Source organism: Emydura macquarii, unplaced genomic scaffold, assembly GCF_026122565.2.
Source record: "Emydura macquarii macquarii isolate MOO-44397 ecotype Brisbane River unplaced genomic scaffold, CSIRO-AGI_Emac_v2 contig_383, whole genome shotgun sequence".
Taxonomy (NCBI): domain Eukaryota; kingdom Metazoa; phylum Chordata; order Testudines; family Chelidae; genus Emydura; species Emydura macquarii.
Genome location: NW_027130520.1, coordinates 5,546,592 through 5,559,923, shown reverse-complemented (window position 1 = coordinate 5,559,923; position 13,332 = coordinate 5,546,592). Strand labels below are relative to the sequence as shown.

The 13,332-nt window shown below is 36.1% G+C and overlaps 1 protein-coding gene across 12 annotated transcripts in view; it reads right to left on the bottom strand.

The window, feature by feature from the left end:
• The window catches only part of VPS13B (vacuolar protein sorting 13 homolog B), an 819,784-nt gene that overhangs the window by 695,007 nt on the left and 111,445 nt on the right, over window positions 1-13,332 (bottom strand). For all 12 annotated transcript variants that reach the window (XM_067537148.1, XM_067537121.1, XM_067537138.1 and 9 more), the window contains 4 exons: window positions 8,421-8,689; window positions 5,802-5,897; window positions 5,304-5,426; window positions 4,069-4,206 (listed from right to left, as the gene is read on the bottom strand). In XM_067537148.1, coding sequence (XP_067393249.1) covers window positions 4,069-4,206; window positions 5,304-5,426; window positions 5,802-5,897; window positions 8,421-8,689 — 626 coding nt within the window. The remainder of the gene's footprint in view (window positions 1-4,068; window positions 4,207-5,303; window positions 5,427-5,801; window positions 5,898-8,420; window positions 8,690-13,332) is intronic.

The following is a 13,332-nucleotide window of genomic DNA, read 5'->3' as shown; positions in this document are numbered from 1 at the left end:
GAGTGCTTTGCCATACTCCTTGCTACAGCCAGAGGAAGGGGAGTGATGATCTCCCATCCCATTGGCTGCAGCAAGGAGCCTGCACTGGTCTTTTAGCCCCGCAGCAATACGCTCTGCCTGGGCCCTCAGGCAGCAGCTTCCTTCTGTAATCAGCAGGAAGGGAGTGGCAGGCCACTTTGAAAGCTCCCATGGGCCACTTTTGGCCTTTGGGCCATAGGTTGGGAACCACTGCCTTAACATATTTCCAAAATGACCAGATCCCGCCCTCCATCTTCTTTTCTCAAGATTAAACATGCCCAGTTTTTTTAACCTTTCCTCAAAGGTCAGGTTTTCTAAACCTTCTATCATTTTTTTATCCTTTTCCTCAATACTACTGTCTAGTCATTTAGTCCCTATTTTATAGTTAAAACAACAAGAGTTCTGTAGCACTTTAAAGACTAACAAATTAAATTTCTGCAGGCATAAGCTTTCGTGGGCTGTAACCCTCTTTGTCAGATGTAAGGAATAGAAATCAGAGAGGAGGTATATATATATACACATCTAAGGATAAGGAACAACAGTGGGGAACTTAGGTATGAGCAAAGTCCATTCAGTTAGAGTAGTTGAGGTCTATTCACAACCATTGATTAGGAGGTGAGAATGTGTGAACAGTGACAATTACTTCTTGTAATGAGATAACCATTCCAAGTCCCTATTTAGACTCAGTTTAATTGTGTCGAGTTTGCATATGAGTTGCAGTTCTGCAGTTTCTCTTTGAAGTCTGTTTTTGAAGTTTTTTTGTAGAAGTATAGCAACTTTCAAGTCAGCTGGAGTGTCTTGAGAGATTGAAGTGCTCTCCGACTGTTTTATGGATGTTACCATTTTTTATGTCTGATTTGTGTCCATTTATTCTTTTGCGTAGTGACAGTCCGGTTTGGCCAATGTACACGGCAGAGGGGCATTGCTGGCACATGATGGCATATATTACATTAGTAGATGTGCAGGTGAATGAGCTCCTTATGGTGTGGCTGATGTGGTTAGGACCTGTGATGGTGTCACTAGAGTTTTATAGTTGTGCATTTGATTTTTCCTTCCCAAGTACAGTACTTTGAACTTATCTTTATTAAATTTCATCCTGTTGATTTCAAGCCAATTCTCTAATTTGTCATGGTCCTTTTCAATTCCAATCCTGTTCTCCAAAATTCTTATATCCCTTCCCATCTTTTGTAATCTGCAAATTTTATAAGCATACACTCCATTCTATTATCCAAGTCATTAATGAAAATGTTAAATAGTACTAGACCTAGGAGAGAACCCTCCAAGGACCTCACAAGATATGTCCTCCCAGTTTGACAGCGAACCATTGGTAATTATTCTGAGTATGGTCTTTCAGACAGTTGTGCACCCACCATTATAGTAATTTCATCTTGACTGCATTTCCCTAGTTTGCTTTTGAGATGGACATATGAAACTATGTCAAAAAGCCTTACTAAAATCAAGATATCACACCCACAGCAGCTGTCCTTTTCAGTATTCCTTTATGATTTTCAGCTCATTAAAGAGCTTCTGGTGGACTCATACTGGCCTCTTACTATTCTTCCTATTTTTCTTTACATCAGGATATTTTGCTGCTGTGCCTTAAGCATTGCCTCTGAGAAACTGCCAGTTTTTCTGAACTCCTTTTTCCCCTGGCTTTTCTTCCCGAGAGACCTCCTCTACCAGTCCTGAGTTTGTTAAAGTCTGTTTTTTCTGAAGTCCATTGTTCTTATTCTGCTGCTCTCATTCCTTCCTTTCCATGGATCACAGAAACTATCAATTCATGATCACCATAACTGCTTTCCAGCCTCATACACAATTCCTCCCTGGTTAGACATAATGAAGTTTATAATGGGCTTCCCCTCTGCTTACATCCTCCTCCTTCTTGGAAATTGTATGTTTTGCTATATTACTGTTCCAACACATGTCAAGGTGGCTAAAATCCCCCATTACTATCATGTCTTGTGTTCTGGAGACTTCTGTTTCTTGTTCTAAAAATGTCATATATATTTATAAGATAATACTGACACAAAGCTTTCTATCATAAGACTTAATTTTTTTTAAAAAATCAGAGTGTTATCTTATCAACATGTACCTTATTCCAAATTTCAAGATTTGTAGAATAACATTTTCAGAAGTGCCTACGGGTATATCTACACTGCAATTAGATAGCTACAGCTGGCCCATGTCAGCTGATTCAGGCTCCCAGGGCTTGAGCAAAAAGGCTGTTTAATTGCAATGTAGACATTCAGGCTCAGGCTCCAACTGAGTCAGCTGACATGGGCCAGCAGTGATTTTAAACTGCAATAGTCACATAAGTCACTGAGGGTATGTCTATAAGTGACTTAGGCACTTACGAATCTGTGTCTCATTGAAAGACATAGTGCAGGGTTTGTTTACACTACAGAATCTTGACCGGTATAGCTATACCAATACAGCTCACTAGTGCAGATGCAACGTATGTCAACAGTTCTGCTGCCAACATAGCTACACCAGCTCCCCTATGCAAATAGAGGCACTCTTCTGTTAGGATAGTTGGGGCTATACAGGGAGTTCTGCCAGCATAGCTATGTCAGCTTGGGTGTGTGATTTTTTTCACATTCCTAGACAACGTACCTATGCCAGAAAATCTGTTGTGTAGACCAGACCTCAGACTCTTATGTGCCCAAATCTCTTTTGAAAATGGGACTTTGCAGGTTTTCAAAATTATACCCGTAATTTGCAATCTGACAGATTTGATTCAGAATAGTCCTGATTGTAAAGTGGACGTGCTCTCTAATAACTCTAATGATGTACAAAGAAAGGAGACTTGTTAGACTAAATCCAAAAATACCTCTCTTGGCACATGAAGTTCTAAAAAGTGTGTGTATTTGAGAATGTGGCCAGCCTTACAAATCAGATACATGATCAGAATGACTCAGGGAAAATTAATTTCATCTCCTTTGAAACAGTACAAAGGCTTCTACCTAAAAAAACTTCTTATTCAATAAAGAATTTTGTGTGTGGTCTAATTGTCAGAAATGTGTTGGTCTGGTACTCCATGTTGCGCAAGTTTTCTCTGAACCACTTCTAATCTGTAGGCATTATAAAGCATAGGGATTTTGTTAATTACTAAATATTATACCCCTTTTCTCCAATATGTGAATACCATATTCAAGTTATTCAATTGATTCAATTTCTTAAATTCTTTGTATAATCTCATAAAACATGATCAGATCCAAATACAGAAGTAATATGGAGTGATGTGAAAAATTACTGAATCCCAGCTAACCCAGACAGTCATAGCAAGAGAAGCAGCATGTTTCTCTTCAACAGTGTAGAACAACAATAGTGAAGATGAAATGCCAAAGGACATCTATTCTAGTAATTTAAAATTACTGTGTTTCTCTAATGGGAATGAGAAATTATTACACAGTGAACAAATGACTGCCAAACACCTTATTAGTGAACATAAGAGACAATCTAATTTAGAGTGAAGCTGTATATTGATATCTGACTGAAGAGGTAACAAATGTTACATGTTGTGTAACACAATAGCTGTCAAAGCATACAACTGCCCCATCACCAAAGATACAAGCAGAATTAGCTGTACAGCTTGCAAGTAGACAGATATGGCATGCAAGGACAATAAGATTTACATTCTCCCAGACTTGGGCCTGTAAGAAACATTTCCCAACCCATAGTCCATAGACCATTGGTAGATTTGAGAAGCACTTGCTGGTGGTATATGAAGAATTGTCTGAATACATGATGCTGGTGTTCCTCTTCATTTCTGGTTTCTTCTTCAGGTGCTCAGGCTCTCATATCAATGTAGGTATTGGGTGTGCTGCACTTTTGAAAATCAGGCCACTAATTTAGGTGCCTAGTTTTCTTAAGTATCTTTTGAAAATACATACTGAAGGCCAAATTTGCCCTTTTGGGGGGGCATCAAGACCTTTTGTAGAGTATGGTGCTATTCAACATAAGAAAGGGTGGCAGGATCTGGCCTTTAGAAAATACATAGATTTCAAAATCCATTTAAAAGTTTAAAAAAGAAAAAATTAATTCTCTAACCTTATGATGAGCTGCATCTAAAATAAATTCTGCACGAATACCATTATTTTCAGGACTTCTATAATCAAATAGTGAATTGGTAAGGTATGTCATTCCTTTTGTACTCAGATTTTCTCCACAACTGAAGAAGCAGGCCTCCTTAAAAGGTGGGTTTAAAAAAAAGAGAGAGAGCAAACATGAGAAAAAAAGTTAGATTAGTATGACCAAACATTTCTGTTGTTTCTTCATACAACGATGTATGTGCAAAATGCACATGAATTCTCATGAAAACTTGAAACAGGATGAAACTTAAATCCACTTCTCAGTTTTCAGAAGAAATATTGGTATATCTCAAGACATTAAAACAGAATTATTTAATTAACTTCAAGGCTTTTCCCCATTTACAAGTTAATAAAAATATCCTGGGCTAATGAACTCTACCGTTCTGTAGTTTGCTGGCCCAGAATACTGTTAACTTGATATTAACAGGATCACACTCAAACTATTATTATACTGAAATATGCACTCCATCTTCTCAATTCTGTGCTCTGCCTTACCATTATAAATCCCATTTCCTAGTTTACTGCCCTCACAATCATTTATCCACCCACAATAAACATGGCTACTTCAACCTATGACCTCCTCACTACCTTCTCCCCCTCCAGCCACAGTCTTGTCTGTAGCCCTCCAACTGCTCCTCCTTGCCTTCTGAGTGAAGCTAAGCATTCTCACTTCCTATTAAATTATCATTTTACAAAGGACATAATCTTATCTGAAATTAGGTAGGATGACACTGTGGGAACACAGTAAAAAATTAAGGTAACCATGGTTGTTGCAGGCATAAGGATAGGGTGATCTGAGGGTAGCAGCCAGGATTCAATATAGAAAAATCAGACAGTATGACTGCTGCAAAATAACTATCTTTGAAAGACCTTTAGAAATGTTTAGATGGAAGGTGCTGCATAACTGCAAAGTATCAGTAGCTGTACGATTATTAAATCAGAAACTCTTGGCAAATAAATGTGCTGGAAATTGCAGTGCTAAGAAATAAGTATAGTTTTTATGATTCAGTAACTATACAGCATCTCTGCTTTCTGACTGAGACAATTCCCCAAAATCGTGCCAGTTATACATGCTACCACTAAACTGTGAGACTATATCCTTTGCCACACCTAAGAAAAATAAATATTTTTAATCAATAAAGCACATAATCATTGCTGTATTTAACAATCAAGCAGTATTTCAAATGTACTTACTGTATCACTTCTATTCATATTGTCTTCAAAGTCTTTAACTCCCATAATTCCTTTAAGGCATACAGCTTGGCAACCAACAAAACCTATTTGGCAGTCAAAGAAAGGTTCTCCCATCATAAGGGCCTATTGGAGGAAAAAAGTAAAATGACGACAAGAACTATACAACTGAAGATATTAAAAACTTAAAATAGAAAAAGCAGAGAAAATGAAAATATATTATATGGTAAGCTTTACAAGTGCAGTTTTTAATTAATCAAGAAATTAATTCAGTAATATCTTTAGAAGTACACTCTTAGCAAATCTTAGTGCTATGGTGTTCTAACTTTGTAGTAACTGAGAATAGGAATTACTTTAGTGAACTATCTAATACAATATAAATATAAAACCAAATATTAATTGCCATTTCAAAATATTTAACTGATGAGAAATATTTATTAAACATCAATTTGCCAAGACATTTACTATAACCTGAAAAATTTAGTCATAGTGGAACATTACCTCAATTGTGGTTCCTTCTTGCTCCCAACGTATAACTTCTTTGGATTTTACTTTCTGAGGGCTATAATAACTACTCTCCGCTTGCATTTCAGTAAGCTATGAAACAATATGATAAACACCTTATATAAGCCAATATTAGCATTAAATAGTAGTAATCTGTCATTACTATATAGAATTGATGAAGACATATTAAACTTTAGTATAGGTCAAAAAATGTTATTAGGCAGGAAACAGGTGCAGTAAAAACAGCTGTAACACATTATCCATATTAGAACACAAGAACTTCTAGTTGAATATGCCAATTTAATCTCAAGTATTGCATAAGAAAGCTTTAAATACTGTAGTATTTTTATTTAGCTTCTCTTCTTATGTCAACAATATATAAAAGGTAAAATAACAGATATACAGCTGCAACACACATGCCAGTTTATAAACTGCTCTAAAAATCCAAAAACTTATTAAAAGATTTATGCTGCATAGTAAATAATTCACAACATAAATATCATTAAAGAAAACATTATGAATTTGAATCATACCTGGATGTCTTTTTGTCATGTTATTTTAAAAGAAAACTATTCAATTTTATTTTTGTATGCTCTAGATACTCACAAATACTTATACTTATCAAAACTTTAAAACACACAATGGAAAAAGTATATTATACAGGTAAACATTCAATAATTATTATATGAAAGGAAAAGGTACGTTAACAGAGAAGGGTTTACGTTTTAACATAACTTTTCTTACTTTTGAATTCTTTCATGTGCTGAAATGAATAAGACAAATTTTAATTTTTATATAAAGTATCCACCAGCTCTCATTACTTAGTTAGTTCCAAGAGCGTGTACAAATGGTTGCAGTTTCTCAGTAAAAATCCGTAATCCAAAAGCTCAAGTAAAATTGATTTAAAAAAAACCAAAAAACTGATCACCCTTCAGCTGTGTGCAATTATTGTAGAGGAAAAGCAATTAATTGATTAAAAGAACTCAGACATTACAAGAACAATTTTCAACATTATTAGAAAAATGCTACATTTAATTTGGCATGATTTTTTAGCTGGAATGGTATCAACTGTTCAGAATGCTAATGCAGAAACTTGACCTTATTTTTTGACCAAAATATGAACCACAAATTAATTCCATACATTCTTTGCATGCAAGAAGAACAATGAATTCTAATGTTTTCCTCCTAAATGTCACCATACTGCTCTCATACACCACTTTACATTCTAAAAATATAAAATGCAAGATGCCATAGTAAGTAATTTTTACCACATCCTAACATTAAATGCACAAGCCTGTTAACGCAACATTAATAAGCCCAATCCTGCAACCCTTGCTCACGTAAATAGTTCCAAGGACTTCAATAGGATTCTTCATGTGAGCAAGGGCTGTAGAACCAAGATTTAGTACTAGACATGAGAATACAAAAAAGGCAAAACTGTTTAAGTTCCAATTTTGATTTTAAAAAAATTACAACTAACATTCTTTTAAACAAAAGAAGGTGCGTGAAAACCATGGAAAAGCTGCATATTTTCTTCCACTAATATTAACAAACATTTTTAACTAAACAGGAGACCTGAAGATGTGTTTAAAGTACGTAATAAATACTTTAAATAAAATATTCACATTATTATATCAGATTAAAGTGTCAAATAATTAGCAACTTTCAGAAATGAAGTGGTTGACTTTCAGCCCTTTTTCATCTACATGTCTTTTTAAAATGCAGATTCTCCATCATCCATTCTTTTCCTGCTCTAAAGCACTCTGGCCTTTCTTAACATGTGCCTAACTATAAACTCATAAGTAGTCTTCAGTCAGGCTACTCACAGAGATAAAATTCATCATGTGTTAAAGTACCTTGCTAAACTGGGCCCCAGTTTTTATCAAATCCTGTCAGTAATTCTCAGTGCTTTACCAGTAAAGAAGTTAATTGCATAAAAACAATGAGTGCAACAGTATTGCTTTCTGAAAACTCACAAGAGGAATATGTAGAGATTTATTCATTTGTTGTTTGAGATTATTTTGATAAGTGATTTAAGAAAATTTATAATTAAATATATATATTTCTTACTTTTACTGTTCCTAAGGTTATTCCCAATAGAACTACACGTATTTAAAAATTATCTCAATTAAAATTTACATTAATTCTGGGTGTTCCAGAGTAACACATCCATTTCTATCTATTACTATACAGTAAAGAAAATTATATCAGTTGACTGATATATCAGCAAAAGTAATTTGCAAAGAAGTCAAGTGAATTTGCATAAACTTTATGTAAACTCAGAAGATAATATTAAAATGAATGTTCATGGATACTCTTTAGTATGAAGAACTTTTTCATTTTTATCTATTATAGTGCTAAATTAAAATAGTTTCCATTCATAACTACGTATTTTTTTCATTGGACTAAATTTTACATCAATCATCATCTCACAAATCCTAGTTAGCTACAAATTGTTTGATAAGAATAAAACTTTTCAATTGCCTAATATTTTCAGCAATATAAGCTTTTCCTCTCTTTACTAAAAAGACAAATGACCATACACAAACCTAATACATTAATTTATTGCTCAACAAAACAATTATTACACTCTATATAATGTAGAGATGTACTTACCTTGAAAGTTACAGTTGCCTTTGTGCAGTAAAACCCAATAGAAGCAATAGGATCCTTAAAGGCCTGAGACTTCTGCTGATGCAGTATTGTTCCACCTTCTAACTCAGCATAGTCCTCCTCTCCATCATCATAACTCACAATAGCAGGAACAAAAGACCAGGCCCACGAAACCCATCCCTGCTGCTGATCATCATCTTGATGCATGTAGGGTTCTTGGTTAATATACTGTGTAGAATATTGCATATCTGAACTGCTTTCATCTTCTACACCTTTTGATACAAAATATAAGTCAAATTTCAACTCAGCAATGCTTAAAGGATCTTCTTTAATGCATTGCCCACAATTATAATACGTAAGCAGTTTATATGGGGTAAGTTTCACACACCATTCTCTTGTCTCTGGTCTCATTAATGTCCATACAGATTTTTATAAATAAAAGCTTCCCTCTAAGGCTTCCTGAGCACCTAAAAACATTTTTTTGTATTTTAAGGTAGCAAATCTAAACTCTGATGACTTTCACCAATATATTTCATTATAATACAGAAATGCTATGGACTTCAAGTGTTTTCCTCTATGGTACATGCTGCTCAGTCACATTCAGACGTCCTTCACTGAGGCTATTCTTGACGTTTTAAACTGAATCTGATTAAGTAAGGCAATATTACAACTTTTAAGTTAATTTTATAAAAAAAGAAGGGTGGCAAGCTTTGTTTTTAAAACCCACAGCAATGAAAGTTTAACACAGTCGTATGCTATATACTATAGTGATCGGTACCCTATAAATACACTATATTTAAGGTTTCATCACGCTCAGAATCTCAATTATATAACAACCCCTTGTTTTCAGAGGTGTATACTATAACTTCTCCTTTAGCACAGGAGAACTATTAACTTAATGTCAAAGAATGATGGACCCATGAGAATGATCCATCCCCTCTCCTGTAGTCCAGGCAAAATTGTGTTTGCTGCTGGGAGCTGGCATACTCAGCTGGGCAATAGCTGCCTGAGCTCTCCACGCTGAGCAATTTCACATCTTCTTGAGGCTTTGAAAGGGGAGGGGCACATGCCTGAGTAGCTGGAATGCAGAAGGGCAGTGCAGCAGAGTTCAAAACAGTGAGCAGAGCAGTCAGGGTGGGCACCATGGGATAGCTCTTAGCCTAGAGCCCAGTTACCGCACACGGCACCTAACTTGATGCTTTGTCGCTCTAACTTTGCCGCAAAAAGCTCTACGCCTCTCGTCGTGGTGGTTTTATTTGGTCACCAAAGCAGAGGAGTTTTGTCAGCAGGGAGAACATTGTAGTGTTTAAACCCCACTGTTTTGTCACCAAAAGCTGACTTTTGACGACAAAACTGTAGTGTACACCAGCCCTTACTGTGCATCATATGCCAGAAGCATAAAATTTGTACCAAATTTAGAAATTCTAAAACAGAAATAAGATAATTAGGACAATGAAAGCTGGGTAGCTAGCAGCAGCCTGGCAAATGGGTTGCTGCATTTTATAGCAGAATTACATGTACTGCCAGGTTTGTTTGGCATTATCTTGGGATATTATGTTTTAGCAAACCATTCTTATTTGTATAGCTAAAACCTTCCTTTTCTAAGTTTGTGGAACTTCTCATTAGCCCTCACCCCAAGAAAAAATTCACATTCTTGTATCGTGTGGTACATAGAAAAGAGGTGGGATGGGCTTTTAACCAATTTATAGGAAGTTTTTTAAATTTTGGTTTTGGATACTAGTGGTGGTTTCTCACTTAATGTAGATACATTTAAACCTGTTTAACCCTCATTTAAACCAGTTTAGTTTAATTTAGGAATTTACTAGTAGATGATAAACAAGGATTAAATGGGTTTAAGTGCATCTACATTAAACAGGTTTAAGTGCATCTACATCTGTTTAACTGCACAGACTTCAAATTAATGTAGTTAAGACTGTACAACATTTCTAATATAGACAAGCCCTAAGTATTAGGACACAATTGCAAATAGATGCACACTGAGTAAATGTCCATAAGTATTGTATATTACCATGCTGAATCGATTCACTAGGTTTGCTTCATTTAAGTTATTTTAAAAATAAAAGAAGTCCCTGAGAAGGTGTGTGGAGAAAGCCTACCTACAGAACAGATGAGGCATTTAATGGATGCTCCTAAAGCTAGAGGTTTTTCTATATGACTTCTCTGTGGAGAATTTTGTTATAGAAAGGAATCAAGTATGGGGAAAAAGTTTTCCAAAAGGCAAAGAACAAACACTTCTTTTAAACCACACCATCTTTCTCAATTATATCAGCTTCCTGGGACAGGGGAGCAAGTGGGGGGATAAAAGAAAGAACGGGGGGCACAGGACTTCAGGGGGAAGAGAAAAGGCAGGAGTGTCCGGTTTCCAGAGATTAGAAAGTTGGCAACCCTAAAAAGAGAAGTAATAAAAGGCAAGGCTGGGAAAAAATCACTCTCCTTAGGTTATTAGACAGCTTTTTGGAGTTGGAGTACCATCAACTCCTGCAAAATTTGAGTTTCCATTTAAATGAAAGATTTCAATCCTTATGATTGTGCAGATGACCTTGCAAATAGGAGCACAGTGTAAACCAGGGACAGTCAATAAGTGGACCAAGGGCCAAATCTGGACCGCCAGATACTTTTGAACAGGCTCTGAAATCTTTTTATTTACTTATTATCATTACTGTTGTTATTTTCTAAATCTTTTTCTAAAGTTTGGACCTTGTCTATACCTTGACCAAAAAATCTGGACCATGGCAAAAAATAACTGACTACTCCTGATGTAAATCAGTGCAGTGCTGTCTTCCAAAGTCTGCAGAAAGAGAGCTCAATTCCCACTGTTCCAAAAAGAGGAGGTGGGGCGGAGGGGACGAGAGGGAAGCCAACAAAGGAAACATGCTATACAAAAAATGAGAGCTGTGTAATTTATAATTGCAAAGGTTTAATAGAAAGTTAATTTACAATAAGTTACAAATAGCATTTTCAGTTCACCTTTTATTTACCTTTCTTACAGTGCAAATATTTGCAATCCAAAATAATATAAAGTGTGCACTGTAGACTTCGTACTCTGGGTTCTAACTAAAATTAACATATTTGAAAAACATCTGAAATATTTATAATAAATTTAAATTAGTATTTTAACCATGCAATTAAAATTGTAATTAATTGCAACTATTTTTAATCTAGTTAATCTGTTTTGAACTAATCAAATTATTAACTGCAATTAATTGACAGTCCTAGTTACAATTAAGTATAAACAGGACTACAAACCATAAACAACTGTTTCGTCCTTTTTAAATTGCAAAAAGTGTGAATTTTAAAGGGCAAGGCAGCACGGGGTTTTTTTTCACCCTGGTGAGTGGATATTAAGTAATTTTTTCAAACCCCTGGTAAAAGGAAACAAGGGCAGAAATTAAGCAAAGAAGAATTAAGTAAAATGAGATTGAGGGGGTTAAGTTCTGTGTGGAAACAGGCCAGAGTCAGTAAAGGGACTCTAAAGAGAAAGGGGTCAACTGGATAGAGTGGTGGGAAAGAAGGTGGTTTCAGCTGCAGCATTTTGGATAAACTGAAGAGGAAACAGCTGAGAAGACTGAAGAGGAAGAAGTTCCAGAGTTCCAGTCAAGAGACCATTATAGCATGAACCAGAGCCAGGGAGAGAAAAATGTGTTACTAATCTGTTCCGTAACTATTGTTCTTCATGATATGCTGCACATCCTTTCCACTCTTAGTGTGTGCGCATGTTTGTAGGAAATTTTTCCCCTCAATGGTAACCTCTGGAGGAGGACAAGTGCCCTCTGCTGCTGCACGCCCTCTGTGTGCAAGAATAAAGGACAAAGCCACCCCTGAATCCTCCAAGTTCCTTCTTGCTGGAAAATTCCATGAAGAGGGGTAGGAGGGCAGGTTGTGACAGACATGTGCAACACATTTGGAAGAACAACAGTTACGGAACAGGTTAGTAACCATTTTTTCTTTTTCAAATGATTGCACATGTACATTCTGTCTTGGCGACTCAAGCTGTGAAAACAAGAGGTAGGATTGAAGTCTGTCTGAATAAGGACTGGATGACAACTTGCCCAAATCTCTAATCATCTTTAGAATGTTGTGTGATGGCATAATAGGATTGAAACTTGTGTGTTTAAGACCAAGCTGCTATCCTACAAATATCTAGGATAGGCACTTGAGCCAGAAAGGCCACAGAGGTCACTTTCAATCTTGTCGAATGTGGTGTCACTCTGCTTGGAGGTGTAACACTAGCCAAGTTGTAGCACAAACAAAAATAAGAAGCAATCTTAAATGAGAAGATCTCTGAGAAGAGACTGAGAGCTCTTTCATCCTGTCTGTGACTACCCCAAACAGCTACAAAGACAAGAGAAACTGCTGAGACATGTCAAGGTAGGGTACCAATACTCTCCTGACCACCTGAGTATGCAGCCACTCCTCATCTTTATTCAAATAAGCTTTGGGAAGAACAAAAGTATGTAAGCTGCCTGGTTGATATGGAACTTAGACACTTTTGAAATAAACTTCAGATTAGGACATAGGTAAACGTTATCTCTAAAGAAAATTGTACAAGGAGGGCCAGACATCAGTGCACATAACTCATCTACCCTCCTGGCAGAAGTGATGGACTCCAAACATGCCTGTAGCTAAAAGCTCAAAGGGAAGTCCCATAAGCTTTGACAATACCAAGTTCAAGTTCCACAGGGGAGCAGGATCTTGTACTTGAAGGTACAACTGTTCCAGGCTCGTCAAAAATCTTATGACAACTTATCAAATACAGATGGATTATCAACTCAGTAGAAAGCTGAAGCAGCTGCTAGTTAGACGTTAACAGAACTAACAGCCAACCTTTGTTGTTTTAGGGGTAATAGAGTCAAAAATAAACTGGATCTAAGAATGTGTCGGTGACACTCTAGAT